This window comes from Hemiscyllium ocellatum, chromosome 8 (assembly GCF_020745735.1).
Source record: "Hemiscyllium ocellatum isolate sHemOce1 chromosome 8, sHemOce1.pat.X.cur, whole genome shotgun sequence".
NCBI lineage: Eukaryota > Metazoa > Chordata > Chondrichthyes > Orectolobiformes > Hemiscylliidae > Hemiscyllium > Hemiscyllium ocellatum.
In genome coordinates this window covers 55688632-55707590 of record NC_083408.1, presented here as the reverse complement: position 1 = coordinate 55707590, position 18959 = coordinate 55688632, and the positions used below count along the sequence as shown (strand labels likewise).

Genomic DNA, 18959 nt, shown 5'->3' with positions numbered 1-18959 from the left:
GTCCTTCAGTACATCAGCCTATCTTCAATTCCGCAGTTCCATACACATGAAGATTTACTGTTATGTTTTGGTCACCTTATGAATATTGAAAAAATACAAAGATAAAGAATTACATTACAATTAAATTATTCTTGAGTGAAAGCAATTTAAATAGAAGCTTTAAAACTGAGCAGGTTCAGTATTTGCCATGTTTATCACAGTGGCCAGTGTCAATTTAGTATTACATTAATATAATGGCAATAATGTATTAAAAGAGTTTAATTCTTTCATGCAAATAGTCAGGGAAGTTTAGTCTGTTTGAGCAGCTGGGAAACAAATTTATATTGTTCTGTTACCTATTGTAACAGCGAGTTTCTCAAGAAAAACTTTAATTGTTCAAATATATCCAGAAAGGAAGATTTTAATGGATATAATCAGAAAGATGTCTTAACAAAAAATATCATTTAATCTGTATAATTTGTGGAAGAAAAGCGCAGTACATATCACACATACATCCTTGACAACGTATAGGTAAAGAATACCGAATAAATTTTATCCACCGTACAGTGCATTTTAAGTTAGAGATAGACATCCCTGAGTGGATTTGTATTAGCCATGCAGTACAAGAAAATGAATGCTATATTAAATTTTCCATGCCTTCTTAGTACAATAATGATTTCCCAAGTAAGCAAACAGATCTTAGACTCTTAATCAGACCTCTCATTAAATTCTCCACCTCCTTCTCCAGAGAAAATTCACTTTTTAAACTGCTCCTGCTTTCGCTCATCCACTCTGACTTATAAGAATATCAAATATCTACTTTAAAAAAAAGTACAAAAAGGATAAAGCCACAAATGTGGAACTTCAATTAATTTAAAGCCCCAATCAGTAAAGAATAAATCCTTAGCAGATCTAATTATCAGAGCTCTCAGTAGACCTCAGCAGACCAGCCAATCTTCCCGCTGTTTGAACAGCTTGATGAACTAAGGGACTGATGGATATCAAATCATTTTGTTTAATTTATAAATGGATTTTCCCCTAATACTTAAATTATCATCAGTACAACACCATCAAAATGGGAACATCCTGAATGCAAAGTCTGCAAGCAGTCTGGAAAGAATCCCAATGAGTAATGTTGCTTCACTTCATTCCCCCCTGATTCATCTAATTAAACAGCAAGGAGCAGAGTAGGGGGTGGGGGCAAGTCTGTGTAAAATTGTTGCATGCATTGCTTTTGTTAATTTGAAGTTGTATTCCTAGCTGATGTACTGCAGGAAATATAAATATTGTACAAAACAGAAAAAAAAACAGGAATTACCAATAATTTTAAAATGATATTTTAAAAGGTGCTGTGCTGAACATGAATGTCACAAATTGCAAACAGCTTTTTTAAAACTAGGACACACTCAAAATAATATCTGAATTTCTTATATTCTTACTAATAAAATATTTTATAATTTTGGTAAATTTATTTCCGTCATTTTTTCAGTTCAATTAAGGCAGGCTTGCTCAATCAGTTCTGAACATTGAGCAGTAATATTATATGGAATCTTAACTATATCTAGGTTTATGCTTCCCTCTGGTCTTCATATCAGTAAATAGAGCTCAATCATTTCATAAAGGTCTAGCCCTCAATCCTGTCCTTTTCTCATTGAAATTCCCACCTGGCTCAGGGGTCTCAGACTGTGAGGACGAAGATGCTGAGCTGGCTCCATCCTCTGCGGTACCCTGTGAGAGAATGCCTCGCCCTGGGGGAAGTTTCATGCCCAGCTGCTCTGCCATCTCCACATGGTCTCCAGGGTGGACATAATCAAACACACTGCTGCCTGTCAGTTCCACCTGAGGGGGCAGAAGTTAAAGTCTAACATCAGCATTCACTTTTCAATCAAATCCACAATACTTAAGAAAATAACGGCTGTTAGTTGCTATTTTAGAGTTGGTGAAACTGAGACAGAATATGTTTTGCTTACTGAACACTAATCCAGAACCTCTGTAATTGCATGGAAACACTTCAAGTTAAAATGCACTTTTAATCATTTTATTAAACTAAAAAGAACCCAGAAATAAAATTTACAAGTTTGGATGAATGAACATGTTCTCCTTGGTTACTATTAGCCCATGCAAATATTCCTCACAATTTGTTCTCAGTGCAAATTGGTGTTGAGAATCCTCATTTAAGAGTATTACTTGCATTAGATAACCAGATAAGTTATTTTCAACCTGACACTGCTCCTTCATTCTGCAGAAACTGACTTAACACTAACGCCCCTCACCCCCACCGACCACCAGGCCCGACCCATCCTCTCCACCTGTCCTCCATCAAATTCTCCCATGCACCCCGAGGTACTCTGAACACTGCACCGTTTTACCTTGCCCCCTTGCACCCTGCCATCCTGTGCATGTGGCTCCCTACTACTTACCTGACAGTGTACCTCCTACCCATCTGATTGCCTGACCCAAATTCATCTGTCGTCCTTTCCCTGGCATAGTACCCTTTCCCCAGCTGGCCACTGATCCATTTGGTAGGTACCTAGCCAGTATTCTACTAACCTGGCCTCTTACCCACTATTCACTTGGCATCCTATCCATGGGATACTACGTCCTCTCCATCTTTAATTCTTCCCAGCTAGAATTCTACCTACATGGCATCCTGTTTATCTGGCACACTATCCTCGCAACATCCAAACATAACACTTACCTTCTGCACTGATGATTTGAGAGCAACTGACAAAATGGCTATCTATACTTTTCAAGTTCAGAATATGGTAGCTAACCTTTGTGTAAAGAGGTAGCTATGGTTTGTCTCCCATTGATAGTTTTGTGTTATTAAAAAAAATTATGGTCCCATCTTTCTGAGGTAGCCCTGAATGAATCTCCTGTCAGAAATGTGGAGCTCCATTCTTTCATACAAAAGAAGAGTTGAAGATTTGCCACTCCTCAGAAAATCCACTCCAATATTTCTTTTCTGTTAATCTTCACCATAACAGTAGATGTGTTCTCAAGATGTTATGAGTTACAAAACATTTTTCCAGAAACTATAAGTATTTATAATTAGACTAAGTGTGCATATGAGATGATGAGAGATGTTTATTATAAAGAGTGAGGGTTATAATACATTCAGGATCACATGTTCACTGGCCTTAAATTAACAATTGCCTAGCAGAATATGCATGAATTGAGGTTAGCAAAACATTTTATCTTAAAAGCTATTTCATGCCAAATATAATGGATGAGAATTATTGAAAAATAGTAATTTAGTAAAATTTATTTAGCTTTGTTTGATAACAACACACTTTTCTGAAAAGTGCTTATGTCTGCTTCATTATTCTATCAGATCCCTCATCCCTCAAATACTGCCTCAATGTGTCCATTTTGCACAGGTATGACTTGATCCCAATTGTTAGTTGAGCAATGGGGGTGCTGGGAGGAAACAGTAAGGACATTACAACCAATACTGAAGTACAGATAAAAATTATTAATATTACTGGTGCAAACTTATGGTAGCAATGTGATAAATTGATTAATAATAACCAACATTATATTTGTTATTGTGGTGTGCCGTGGTACTGGATGAAGGCATTGAGGATCTGAGCAGGAACTGTTTTCCTTCACTCACTTTCGCCATACAATACTTTTCCATTGTTATATCATGAGCAAACTGCATTTAGTACAACAATACGCTCAATTAATTCCTTCTGAAGCCATTTTCAAACATGCTAAAACTATGCTAAATAAATACCAAGCACTTTCAATTTAAATTTAATTACAAGATTAGCTTTTTGCTAATAATTTATCTTTATTCCATTGTTTAAAAGTGACTAGTTTGACATTTACAAAAATACATATGCTGTATTGAACATTTATGTTTAAAATGAACATTATTTAGTGTAGGAGTTACCATTGGCTTTATTTATTTCCAATTGATTGCCTGAAGACAATCAGCAGATGTGCTGATGTTGTCCCAGTGTTGAAATTTTGACAAAATTTTAGAGTTTTGTAACTGGAGGTGGTCAAAGAAAGAAAGTTGAAGTTTAGATTATTAAAAACAGACAACTTCCAAATGGAATTCTGAACATCAGAGAAAAGGTTTATTTTATTTTGTCACAACTGAATGTCTTGTTCCGATGGATCAGCTACAAACCACATGGATGAAGTTTTATTCGTTGGCCAAAATAATCAACTCTGAAGAGATAATTATTTGATTTAATTTCAGTGCTGAAATTAGTTCTGCAATATGCTTGAAGTCCATATACAAGACTCTATTTTAGCTATTGTGAGGTGTATATTTATGACCATATTTGTCCTGCAGAAAACTGGACTAATTTCCCATTACAAAAATTAAAACAATGAATATTCAAATTTTTGACTGCAGCACCCATTTCTATTTGTTAGTTCCATACACTCAGTTCACTGGTACTTTATTCTTCACCGTGCACCATTTTCTAACTGAGATTATGTGATTTCTTTTTCCTCAGAAAATGTCAGTTCCACTGCTCAATCAGTAACTTGGTCACCTATTTAGCAGTAAAATCATTCTTAATAAGCATCGTGCCTTTGAATTGTTTCTTTTTTGCTTGTTTTGACTGCTTGCGCAGTCCTTGCAGGGTATTTTGAATATGACATTCATTTTGCTGGCTGTTGGTACAGAATTTAAACAACAAACCCAAACAAGAAGGCACAACATGCCCAGAGACTCTGGCCACACTACTGTACATCAAAGACATCTCAGAGATGACAACCAGATTACTCCGACCCCCTGGCATCATGGTAGCCCACAAATCTACCAACACGCTGAAACAGCTACTAATGAATCTTAAGGGCCCTGTACCAACAGTCAGCAAAACAAATGCCATATACAAAAATCCACGCAAGGACTACAACAAACACTACATCATATAGACAGGCAGGAAACTAGCCACCAAGATATACTCGCACCAACTAGCCACCAAAAGACATGACCAACTATCACTATCATCTTTACACACAAATGAAGAAGGATATCATTTTGACTGGGACAACACATCCATCCCAGGATAGGCTAAACAAAGACATGCACGGGAATTCCTAGAGGCCTGACATTCAAACAAGAATTCTACAAATAAACACATTGATTTGGACCCCATTTACTAACCTCTGAGAAAAAGAACCAGAAATGATACAACCCACTGCAACAGACCAAGACACAAACAGAAAGCAGGACAGATCACTAGCACTTCACCGATGATGTTACCGAGCATGGTGATAAAACATCTGAGAATAAACCTACCACCTCAATGAGCAAACCTACAAACTGAACCTCTCCCGAGCTATAAATCTTCTCAAAAATCAGACTTGTGTATCAGACATATTTTTTGATTTGCTCATTTATTATGTTGTTGTATAATTTTGCAAATTGATATGGAGCCATGTGAACCCAATGAGAAGATTACATGTAAAATCTAATCAGTAACAAATGTGAATTCTAGAAATTGACAGTGGTATGGAAAATCAATTTGAATTACATACTAAAGTACTGAAACCCAAAGTAGGAAGTACAGTTGTAGTACCCTGAAAAGGTCCAGCTTTGAGTCCCATGTCAGGACATGTTATGGAAGCTATGTTTGTATTGTCACCAGACAGCTTGATTATCAGCCTATAAACCATTCCTGTATGACTGATAGTGGCTAATAAGAGCAGGACAGTCTCTGCTTTCAGCCACTCTGCAGAAGGCAATGTCAACCCACTTGGCATTTTGCCCATAAGTCCATGGCCCAGTAATCATAAATTAGAATGGGAGAAAAGACAGACAGAAATACAAAGTCTCTGATGATTTACTATTGTGACAACTGTTCTGAATATATATTCCTTAGAGTTAAATTTTCATCATTACCTGATAGCAATCTGGCAGAAATATTGCCTGCCTGATTATCATTCCATTGAGCTCAGTGAAAATCAGGTATTGAAGATGAAAGGTAGGTAAGGAGGTCTGCCAGATTACTACAGAATTTAGAATGATTCATGATTGCGTCCAATTCTAACATGGTACTAAAGTACTGGTGTTGATGTTAGTTGTTCAAACCTAACATTTAGGATTCTGAATTCAAAACAAATAGACAGGAACTGCCAGATAACCAGAGGAGTTCTTAACCGAGAGGACAATGAGATAGAATTTGATGAATTCCTGTTGCATATAGATTGCATATAACTGGTGAAATTCATTGCCATTTGGGTCATCAGAATTTTAAAATAGTATTTGTACATTTTTAATGCTAATCATATTACAAGAGCATCAATGTTGAATAAAGTATATTAACAAAAATGTGTTGTTGGAAGATTAGTTGATTTACTTGGCCAATCTAAAAAAAATCCTTTAAATGCCTGTGTATGTCTGGATATACCTTCTATTCAAGGAGTATCTGAGAAGTAATTTACAATTTTCTATTTCATAGCTGTAAAACGACAGTGTGCAAGCATTACAATTATAATTTCCTTTTTGAAAACTACTGTACAATTTCAGCCACAAAGCCTAACTAGTATGCACATGACAACTAAATCAAGGATCTTTCAGCTTGATCCCTTATGTATTAGCCAATTCTTTTCCCCATCTCCTCATTTTACAAATTGTATTTTATTCCAGAGACAGCAAACCACCAGAGTTTAGTCATTTAATAGCAGAACCAAACTGCCATTACTTAGCCAAAAGTCCAGAAAACTATTACTTCTACAATATCAAGGCAGGATTTGGCTTAATGTAACACTGAATGATCACAAAATCCTTTTTGTTTTCACTGTTTCTGTTACCTACAACACAAACAAGACAGAACGAAGAACAAAGACAAGTATATTCGTGATTGCTTTGAGAAAAACATTTTTTCTCCTGCAGTTGTTTGATGTCTATTTACTTTAACATCATAAGACTTAAAACAAAACTATTGAAAACACAGTTCTTGCAAAAAACTAGGGAATTATAAACATTGATTAGTTTTGTATGAAGTGCTTCTGTCATAATATAAATAAGAGAATTTGTGAATAGTATTGTTTACTTTGGCATTTAAAATTGTTTTATCTTAACTCATATACACATGTAATACCAGAGAGAAAAGTCCATTTGCATAGTGCTGCTCCTTGGTAATATTCTGTGGCACCGCCTGTCCTGGGGAATCGATGTCCTTTACAAACCGTGCTATACTAACAAATAATTCCTCTAAAAACTTTCAAGTGAACATTGAAAGCTTATTCAGAGACAGAGATAAAGGAAGTTGGAGATAAGGCTAACTGTCAATACTTTGGAAATACTTCCAAAACGAGAAGAACTGTATAAAGGTGACCAGTTAAGTTAAGGAATTAAGTCATCATTAATTGATCACTTGATGGGTCAAGGTCATCCATGTGCTCTCTCCTCCAGAATTTAATTACTGAGGTGTTGAGAAGGGAGGGGATTTCTCTCTGCAGCGAACACTGCCCTAATATTCACCCTTCTTATCACTTACAGGGACGGCAGAAACACACTCTTGGAGAAGGCAGGCTGTTTAGAAATAATGTCCTCATTGAGACAAATCAAATAGTATTAAAAACCTGACTTGGCATTCAAATTTGAAGAAATCGAGAGGATTATTTGGGGAACAGCATAACTAAACGAGCATACTCCTTTGAATAAAAACAAAAAAAACGGATAAAAATGCATATCCAGAAGACTTTTATAAATTAAGAGGTGATAGTGAGACAAGGGAACTGTTTAAAACTTGTGAAAGGCAAAATTAAGGCCCTTGTTAAATATGGATCAACAAAATTCAACGTGCTTTTTTTAATTCACATGTGGGAAGTGGGCATCATTGGCCTGGCCATTCCCAGTTGTCCTTGAGAAAGCAGCTCAGTGCCACCTTTGGGTTTTACTGGGTGGAAGGATAAGATGAGCCAAATGAGCTTTCTAATTTGCATTTATTTGTGACTTTATGAGATTGGGACAACAAAACCCTAGGTGGAATTTAGTACCCTCCCCCAAAATGTGTCGGAGGTGGGAACATTTAATTAGGTTCAGGCCATGCCTTTCCATATTTTCCATGAATAAAGATTAAATTCAGAGCAAGTGGGCTCTGGGGCAGACTGGTTGCCAATTGAGTCTTTCAAGTAGGCAATAGCCTCATCATGGCATCGTTGATACTGAACCAGCAGGTGAGGGTGAGGGGGGGTGGGGGTGGAAATCTGGGAGATTTGAAGAGTGGGGGACAGGACTCATTCATTAGAGGACAGAGGAACTTCATATTGAGGTAAGAGCTGGCTGAGAGTCATCCACTACCCTTGCTACTGAATATCCTCCCCCCCTCATGATATCTGTCACTCAATTGTGACCCATTCTTCTTTGGCAATCCAGGGCTCATGTCTCCTGCTGACATTGCAATATTTAGCCCTCGGTTTGGCCAGCTGTTCTCAGAGGGGAGACTTGCATCTCTGTCCATATCAGTGCTGGATACAAAGAGATAAAAAAAGGAGCAGAAATAGGCTCCTTATGGAATTATGGAATTCAACGTGAGCAAATGCGAGGTCTTGCACTTTGGTAAAAAGAATAAAAGCATAGACTACTTTCTAAACGGTGAGAAAATTCGTAAAACCAAAGTACAAAGGGATCTGGGAGTGCTAGTCAAGGATTCTCTAAAGGTAAACATGCAGGTTGAGTCCGTGATTAAGAAAGCGAATACAATGTTGTCACTTATCTCAAGAGGGTTGGAATATAAAAGCACCATTGTGTTACTGAGATCTTATAAAGCTCTGGTTAGGCCCCATTTGGAGTACTGTGTCCAGTTTTGGTCCCCACACCTCAGGAAGGACATACTGGCACTGGAACATGTCCAGCGGAGATTCACACGGATGATCCTTGGAATGGTTGGTCTAACATATGAGGAATGGCTGAGGATCCTGGGATTGTATTCATTGGAGTTTAGAAGATTAAGGGGAGACTTAATAGAAACTTACAAGATAATACATGGCTTGGAAAGGGTGGACGCTAGGAAATCTTTTCCGTTAGGCGAGGAGACGAGGACCCATGGACACAGCCTTAAAATTAGAGGGGGTAAATTCAGAACAGAAATGCGGAGACATTTCTTCAGCCAGAGAGTGGTGGGCCTGTGGAATTCATTGCCGCAGAGTGCAGCGGAGGCCGGGTCGCTAAATGTCTTCAAGGCAGAGATTGATAGATTCTTGATGTCACGAGGAATTAAGGGCTAGAAGGAGAATGCGGGTAAGTGGAGTTGAAATGCCCATCAGCAGCCATGATTGAATGGCGGAGTGGACTCGATGGGCCGAATGGCCTTACTTCCACTCCTATGTCTTATGGTCTTAGGCAATTTGGCCCCTTGAACCTGCTCTTATCATTTAATAACATCTGGCCTCATCTGAATGTAATCTTAACATTTGTCCACCTCTCTCTTAAGAATATTCAAATGTTCTGATTCCAATGGATTCTTACAGAAAATTCCAGAGACAAGCATCCCTCTGATTCAACAGTGGCTCCTGGTTCCAGATTCTTCCATAAGAATAAACATCCTTTTCACAGCAACCTGTCAAGATCTCTCAGGATCTAACATGTTTAGTCACATTGCCTCTTCATTTTGTAAATTCAAGTGGATAAAGCCTTTCCAACCTCTCCTTATTACACAAGCAACCCATTGTATTAGTAAAGCTCCCTTAAACTACTTTCAATGCAAGTATATCCTTCTTTAGATAGATATACTAATACAGTACTCCAGATTCAGTCTCACCAGTGCCCTGTATAAGTGAAGCATAACCTCCTTTGTTTTATGTTCAATTCCCTTCACAATAAACAATAACTTTCTATCAGCTTTCTAATTACTTACTGCACCTGCAGACTAGCCTTTTGTGATTCATGCATGAGAACATTCACATCCTGCTCCATCTTAGAGCTCTGCAATCTCTCACTACTGAAATAATATGATTCTTTTTTATTCTTTGGCCAAAATTAAAACTTTACACACAATATATTCCAATTGCTAGATCCTTGTTCAAGCATTTTACCTATCTATATTCCATTGGAGCCTTCTATTTCCTCTTCACAACATACTTTTCTAATCTTTGGATCATTAGCAATGTTAGCACATTACTTCAGTCCTTTGAACCAAGTCATTTATGTAAATTGTAAAAATGATTGAAATTTTAATTCAGCTATCTTTCCAGAAAAGAGGAAATGCAAAGTTCCCACCGGCTCTCCAGCTGACAGGCAAGACCCACGTCACATGCACTGAATAACTGTTGGTTTTTGAAAGATGAAAATAGCTCGAATAGTGTTTTTTTTGAGGTGGACAAAAAAGCTCAGATTCACTACTATATCATCTTATACAGTTCTCAGTCTATTTGAGCTACTTGAAGTTCATGGTACTAGCAATGGAAATAGACAATAGTCCTTGATTTTTTCCATAAATCTTATTATATTCAGTGGGAAGTCATGAAACTTTCATTTAATAATTTTAATTTACGTATTGCTAAGGACTCTTGGAAATATGTATAAAATCTCAAACTAACTTTAAAAATGTAAAATGTAAGTGCATCTTTTCATTTCTAAAATTGCAAGATCGAAATGCATTGTGAAATCCTAAAGGCAACACTGAAATGACATGATTTGGAGATGCCGGTGTTGGACTGGGGTGTACAAAGTTAAAAATCACACAACATCAGGTCCTTCATCTATCACCTGATGAAGAAGCGTCGCTCCGAAAGCAAGTGTGCTTCCAATTAAACTTGTTGGACTACAACCTGGTGTTGCGTGATTTTTAACTCTGAAATGACAAGTAGTATCTTTTTTGAATCAAAGTATATGCAAGTTTAGTGGGATTGCAAAACAGCAGAAGACAATGATCAAAACAAAATAAAGTTAACTGACAAGCATCTTTGACTATTGAGTGTTCTTTCAAATATACAATACAATGTAATGCAACCTTTAAAAATTCAGTTCTGTAACACACATATGGATGCATGCACTTTTCATTGTTCAATCAATTTAACCCATGTCGTGATTTTTTATATATTGTAAAAGATAGCATATTGCAATATTCGTTGTTGACAGCAGAAAGAGGTCTATATAATTTAAATTCTTGAAATCAGAAAAGAGGTAGGGATTATTGTCTGTCATTGCACAAAAAACTCTCAGGTATCTGGTTAAAAGTTCGCATTGGAAATGAGTTTCATCAATCTGACTAGGGCAGGGTTAAAGCCCTTAGCAACATGCTTATTTTGTAGAAGGTCACTCAATAATAACTTCCTTTGCCCTCCAAGCTTATTAAGACTGACTGGCATATATTAATAAAAACCCCTGATTTTCTATCATAAAAGTCAGACACAGACTTATTTTAATTCTAACATTAAGAAAGGAACCCTTAATTAGCAGGGTTTCAAAATGTCAGCTTCTTCTATTAGCTGCTCTGGTCCATCAATGCCATAATCCGGACTGTCAAATTTCATCACATGATAGACAGGTTTCTGGCTGTTTTTTTAAAAAAATATAAATCAGATTGACTGAAGCCATGTGATTCTGGAATCACATGGATGACTATTTCCACAGCAAAAATGTTTCTTTTAAGAAGCCTAATGTTGAATTTTGTTATTGCTACTCTCAAGCAAATTGTGGAATTTTCCCACTATAGATTTGTTTCCAAAACAATAATGATCAGGTGGATTTAAATGGAGATTTGGCTCTGAAATCTCTGGTTGAACTTTATATAGTTGTTCCTGAAAATCATTTTTAAAGCCATTAACACATCTAATGATGTTATTTCTTTCATCTTCAGTTTTTAACTGAATTACAGCAGTACAATTTTGATGTGCACACTTTGCCTTCAGACTTTTCTTGCTCATTTATACTTGATGCATTCTCCTGTCCCTCCTCTGCTTTAAAGATTTCAAGCTGCTGTCTCATTTATAACAGTAGCTGCATAATAAATGGATTGTTGATGCATTTGATCTCAGCTCACCAATGTACTTAGTCAGTGCTGCACATCATGATAAACCCAATAACAGGAAGTATGGATCATATAGTAACAATGTGATATTTGAACATACACTGAATTAACAATGATGTTACCTTCCATTAAAGCTTCAATTTAACTGCATTTTTAAAGCATTTAAAGATATTTTGAGTTCAGCTAATAGTTTATTTTTTAGATGTGTGAAAAAAACCTCATGTACTTGGACTCAGAAAATGGGTCAGTGAGGAATATATATCCTTTCATGTGTTACATTAAAGAGAGATTTAATTTTGACCTTGGAGTATTGTCATTGCAGAGAGCGAATAGAATAATTTCTTAAATCAGACAATACAATGTAATCAATTAAACTGCCTTGACCACTGATTCAAAATATTTAAACTTTGAACTTGACCCAGACTGGACCAAAAAAATTACTTTTGGATCTATTTACATCCACTTTACTAGTTTTTTTAACACAATAAACTATGTTAATCTTGAATTAATTAATATATAAATATAAAAAGTTGACTTACTGGAGCCTTCCTCCAGTTATATTATTGGAATTATGTGCTCTTTCATACAATAGAGATATCTCCAGTTAATAACTGCATGATACAACTTTTTATTGCTATTAACTGAAAAAGGTTTGAAATTTTTTAGAAAATCAGAGTCATACAGATATATAGCAAGAAAACAGACCCATCGGTCCAAATCATCCATGCAACCAGATATCCGAAATAAAACTAGTCCCATTTGCCAGCATTTGTCTCATATCCCCCTGAACCCTTCCTATTCATATGTTGGAATTGTACCAGCCTCCACAGATACCATTTCCATTGGCAGTTCAATCCATACACACACGACCCTGCGTGTGAAAAAGCTGCTTCTTGGGTCCCTTTTAAATCTTTCTCCTCTCACCTTAAACCAACACCCTCTAGTTTTCGACTCCCCCGCCCCAGGGAAATGACCTGGTTTATTTACTTTCTCCATGCCTCTCATGATTTTATAATCATCGATAATGTCACCCCTCAGCCTCTGACCCTCCAGGGAAAATCATCCCAGTCTATTCAGCCTCTCCCTTTAACTAAAAATCCTCCAACCATGGCAATATTGTTGTAAATCTTTTCTAAACCCTCTCAAGTTTCACAATATCCTTCCAATACCACGGAGACCAGAATTGAACTCCAAGGTCTCTTTGTTCAGCAACACTCCCCAGGGCCTTACCATTAAGTGTAAAAGTCCTGTTCTAATTTGCCTTTACAAAATGCAGCACCTCATATTAATCTAAATTAAACTCCATTAGCCACTCCTCAGCCCATTGGCCCATCTGATTAAGATCCTATTATCCTCTGAGATACCCTTCTTTGCTGTCCAATGCACCTCCAAATTTCGTCTCATCTGCAAACTTACTAACTATACTTCCCATGTTCACATTCAAATTATTTATATAAATGATGAAAAGCAGTGGAACTAGCACCAATCCTTGTGGCACACTACTGGTCACGTGCCTCCAGTCTGAAAGACAATTCTTCACCATAACCCTCTGCCTTCTACCTTCGAGCTAGTTCTGTATCCAAATAGCTAGTTCTCCCTCTATTCCATGTGATCTAACCTTGTTAACCAGTCTATCATGAGGAACCTTGTCAAATGTCTTACTGAAGTCCATTTAAATCATGTGCACCGTTCTGTCCTCATCAATCCTCTTTGTTACTTCTTCAAAAGACTCAATCAAGTTTGTGAGACATGATTTCCCACGCACAAAGCCGTGTTTAGATTAGATTAGATTACTTACAGTGTGGAAACAGGCCCTTTGGCCCAACAAGTCCACACCGACCTGCAACCCACCCGTACCCCTACATTTACCACTTACCTAACACTATGGACAATTTAGCATGGCCAATTCACCTGACCCGCACATCTTTGGACTGTTTACTATCCCTAATCAGTCCTTACCTTTCCAAATACATGTAAATCCTGTCTCTCAGGAATCTCTCCAACATCTTGCCCACCACTGATGTTAGGCTCACTAGCCTATCATTCCCTAGCTTTTCCTGAGCACCTTTCTTAAATAATAGTACCACATTAGCCAACCTCCAGTCTTCTGGCACCTCAGCTGTGGCTATCGATAATACAAATATCTCAGCAAGGGGCCCAGCATTCTCTTCCCTAGCTTCCCACAGAGTTCGAGGTTACACCTGATAGATCCTTTATGTGTTTCAAGACATCCCTCTGTAATAGGGACATTTTTCAAGATGTCACTATCTATTTCCCCATGTTGTCTATCTTCCTACTCTGCAGTAAAAACTGATGCAAAATACTCGTTTAGTATCCCCCTCATCTCCTGTGGTTCCACGCATAGGTGATCTTGCTGATCTTTAAGGGGCCCTATTCTCTCCCAAGTTACTCTTTTGTCCTTAATGTATTTGTAAACTCTCTTTGGATTATCCTTAACCCTATATGCCAAAGCTATCTCATGTCCTTGCGGAACGCTGATAGGGGAGGGGAGGGAAATATATCCTTGGTGGTGGGGTCCGTTTGGAGGTGGCGGAAATGACGGCGGATGATACGTTGTATGCGGAGGTTGGTGGGGTGGTAGGTGAGAACCAGTGGGGTTCTGTCTTGGTGGTGGTTGGAGGAGCGGGGCTCAAGGGCGGAGGAGCGGGAAGTGGAGGAGATGCGGTGGAGGGCATTGTCGATTACAGGGACTGGATGTCCATAGTGAAAATAAGGCGTTGGGGACCGGGGAAGCGAAAATCCTGGAGGAGGTGGCCTCCTTCTTCAAGGACACCGCACAGCCCAGATGGCCTCCTTCTTCAAGGACCGCAGATTCCCCCCAGACGTGATCGACGATGGCCTCCACCGCATCTCCTCCACTTCCCGCTCCTCCGCCCTTGAGCCCCGCTCCTCCAACCGCCACCAAGACAGAACCCCACTGGTTCTCACCTACCACCCCACCAACCTCCGCATACAACGTATCATCCACCGTCATTTCCACCACCTCCAAACGGACCCCACCACCAATGATATATTTCCCTCCCCTCCCCTATCAGCGTTCCGCAAGGACCACTCCCTTCGTGACTCCCTCGTCAGATCCACACCCCCCACCAACCCAACCTCCACCCCCGGCACCTTCCCCTGCAACCGCAGGAAATGTAAAACTTGCGCCCACACCTCCACACTCACTTCCCTCCAAGGCCCCAAGGGATCCTTCCATATCCGCCACAAGTTCACCTGTACCTCCACACACATCATCTATTGCATCCGCTGCACCCGATGTGGCCTCCTCTATATTGGGGAGACAGGCCGCTTACTTGCGGAACGCTTCAGAGAACACCTCTGGGCCGCCCGGACCAACCAACCCAACCACCCCGTGGCTCAACACTTTAACTCTCCCTCCCACTCCACCGAGGACATGCAGGTCCTTGGACTCCTCCACCGGCAGAACATAACAACACGACGGCTGGAGGAGGAGCGCCTCATCTTCCGCCTGGGAACCCTCCAACCACAAGGTATGAATTCAGATTTCTCCAGTTTCCTCATTTCCCCTCCCCCCACCTTGTCTCAGTCGGTTCCCTCAACTCAGCACCGCCCTCCTAACCTGCAATCTCCTTACTGACCTCTCCGCCCCCACCCCACTCCGGCCTATCACCCTCACCTTGACCTCCTTCCACCTATCCCACCTCCATCGCCCCTCCCCCAAGTCCCTCCTCCCTACCTTTTATCTTAGCCTGCTTGGCTACTCTCTCTCATTCCTGATGAAGGGCTTATGCTCGAAACGTCGAATTCCCTATTCCTGAGATGCTGCCTAACCTGCTGTGCTTTAACCAGCAACACATTTTCAGCCTCATTCCTCTTTGAGAATATTCTGCACCCCCTCCAAGGTATCTTTGATCTTGGCTCCAGGGAAGCAACACACCATTCTGACATCTTGCTGTAGTCCACAGAATCATCTGTTCCCTACCACAATCGATTTCTTGGAATTAGGTGTACCCCTCATTACAGTAGAGTCAGCCTCAGTACCAGAAAACCAGCTGTCAGTGCTACATTCCCCTGTGAGTCCAGCACCCCCTACATTTTCCAAAACAGCATTCTTGTTTTGAGATGGAGGTAGTCATAGGAGATTCCTGAACTATCTGCCTCTCTCTCCAACTTTCCTGGAGGTCACCATGGCATAAAGTTTATGTTTGCAGTTGTCATAGTGGTGAAAATGTGTTATTTTAATTTAATATTAGTTTTGTAATTGGCCACAAAATTGCTCAATTTTATCAATGAAGTTAAGTTTCAGCAACTGCAGGGAAGCATACAACAAGAGAAACCTTCATCCATGCAGTCTATCAGCTTTTCTTTGGAGTTACAAAATAGTGTAATTTGTGAACCAACACCAACAAACTATAGTGATACTAGATATCGTAAGAAAGCTTCAGAAATACCATCTGATGCTACTTTTTAAATATCCTTAAGAAACAGCATGACGTTTTGAGCTATGCCGCATCATGTTGAGGTTCAACAGCATGCTGCAAACCACCAAGAATCTTGAAAATTGATAAGGCCATCTTGCATGTTGGCTGAGAGGCAATTCCATGATTCTGCAAGGCCTGTCCAGTACCATTTGCCTTATGTGCAAAAGTACAGGCAAAAATCAGGAGGCTAGAGAGTGCAGGAATCATCAAACCAGTCCAGTTTGTGGAATGGATAGTAATGGTTTTACTGATTATGAAGATTGACAGGTCAGTCCACCTTTGTGGGGACTTCAAACAAATGGTAAACTGCTTTTTGCATATCCAATTCCTCGCATCGAGAATTTATATACAAAATTAGAGGGGGTGCAGAGCTGCCTTTCACAGAACTAGACATAAGCCATGCACACCAGATTCCCTGAAGTATGTTATAACTAATATGCATAAAGGTTTATACCAATATATGAGATTGCCTTTTGGGATATTATTAGCCTGTGCCATTTTCCAGTAGACAATGGGGAACATTTTACAAGGTCTACCCCAGGTTGCCATTTATTTTGATGACATGCTAATAACTGGGAAGACCAATAAAGAGTATTTAGAGAACTTTGACATAGTACTTAAACATTTCTCCAAGGCAGGTGTATGCCTTAGGAGGGAAACTTGCATGTTCTAGGCACCCCACTTGGGCTATGGAGTTGACAAAACCATGTTACATTTGTTGAAAGACAAAGTAAGAGCAATCAAAGGTGCTCCGTCTCCCACATCTATAACAGAGCTTCGGTCTTTCCTTGGGTTGGTGAATTATTACAGAAAATTCATAAGAAATCTGGCCTCTATCCTGGTACCTTTTTATCTGCTATTGAAATCGGGTCAGTCATGGAAATGGTCTCGTAGCCAAGATACAGCCTTTTGGAAAGGGAAGAGTCAGCAATCAGCGTTTAAAGTGCTGGAATTCTATGAACCCAAGTGAGATCTGGTACTGACATGTGATATCTTCTTGTATGTGGGCTAGTGTGGGCTCACTGGTGGTCCAGCGTAATGGAATATTTGATAGGATATGCTTCCCAGACTTTGATTGATACAGAAATCAAATACGCCCCAACAGAGAAGGAAGGTTTGGTGTCTTTTTTTTGTTTCAGAAATTTATGGATGTAAATTTGCAATAATAACTGACTACCAACTGTCTGGGAGGCCAAGTGGCAAATGCAGATGCTTTGTGTGTCTCCCACTGACATAAACACCACTGGGGTGGTGCCACTACCAGAATAATCCTTTCTGTTTTAAACCTTCTGGACACTCTTCTGTACATCACTGACGATATCAGACTGTGGACATAAAAAGATCCCACCCTAACAAAACGTAACCAGCTGGTGATGGGGAAATAAAAAGGGCCATCAGAACCAGCACTGAAACCTTTCTGAACCCTATTAGAGCTGAAAATGTGTTGCTGGTTAAAGCACAGCAGGTCAGGCAGCATCCAAGGAATAGGAAATTCGACGTTTCGGATGAAGGGCTCTGGCCCAAAACGTCGAATTTCCTGTTCCTTGGATGCTGCCTGACCTGCTGTGCTTTAACCAGCAACACATTTTCAGCTCTGATCTCCAGCATCTGCAGACCTCACTTTTTACTCGAAGATTTGAACCCTATTAGACCGGATCACAACTAAGGTCAGCTAATCATTATAATTTCCGCCACCTCCAAACGGACCCCACCACCAGGGATATATTTCCCTCCCCTCCCCTATCAGCGGTCCGCAAAGACCACTCCCTTCGTGACTCCCTCGTCAGGTCCACACCCCCCACCAACCCAACCTCCACTCCCGGCACCTTCCCCTGCAACCGCAGGAAATGTAAAACTTGCGCCCACACCTCCTCCCTCACTTCCCTCCAAGGCCCCAAGGGATCCTTCCATATCAGCCACAAATTCACCTGTACCTCCACACACATCTTCTATTGCATCCGCTGCACCCGATGTGGCCTCCTCTATATTGGGGAGACAGGCCGCTTACTTGCGGAACGCTTCAGAGAACACCTCTGGGACGCCCGGACCAACCAACCCAACCATCCCGTGGGCTCAACACTTTAACTCTCCCTCCCACTCCACCGAGGACATGCAGGTCCTTGGACTCCTCCACCGGCAGAACATAACAACACGACGGCTGGAGGAGGAGTGCCTCATCTTCCGCCTGGGAACCCTCCAACCACAAGGAATGAACTCAGATTTCTCCAGTTTCCTCATTTCCCCTCCCCCCACCTTGTCTCAGTCGGTTCCCTCAACTCAGCACCGCCCTCCTAACCTGCAATCTTCTTCCTGACCTCTCCGCCCCCACCCCACTCCAGCCTATCACCCTCACCTTGACCTCCTTCCACCTATCACATCTCCATCGCCCCTCCCCCAAGTCCCTCCTCCCTACCTTTTATCTTAGTCTGCCTGGCACACTCTCCTCATTCCTGATGAATGGATTATGCCCAAAACGTCGAATTTCCTGTTCCTTGGATGCTGCCTAACCTGCTGTGTTTTAACCAGCAACACATTTTCAGCTCTGATCTCCAGCATCTGCAGACCTCAT

General features: G+C 40.1%; 1 protein-coding gene across 1 annotated transcript in view; it reads right to left on the bottom strand.

The window, feature by feature from the left end:
• Positions 1 to 18959, bottom strand: part of LOC132818253 (neuronal PAS domain-containing protein 3) — a 1297641-nt gene that overhangs the window by 189291 nt on the left and 1089391 nt on the right. The window contains exon 6 of the mRNA XM_060829049.1: positions 1644 to 1818. Within this exon, the coding sequence (XP_060685032.1) occupies positions 1644 to 1818 (175 nt within the window). The remainder of the gene's footprint in view (positions 1 to 1643; positions 1819 to 18959) is intronic.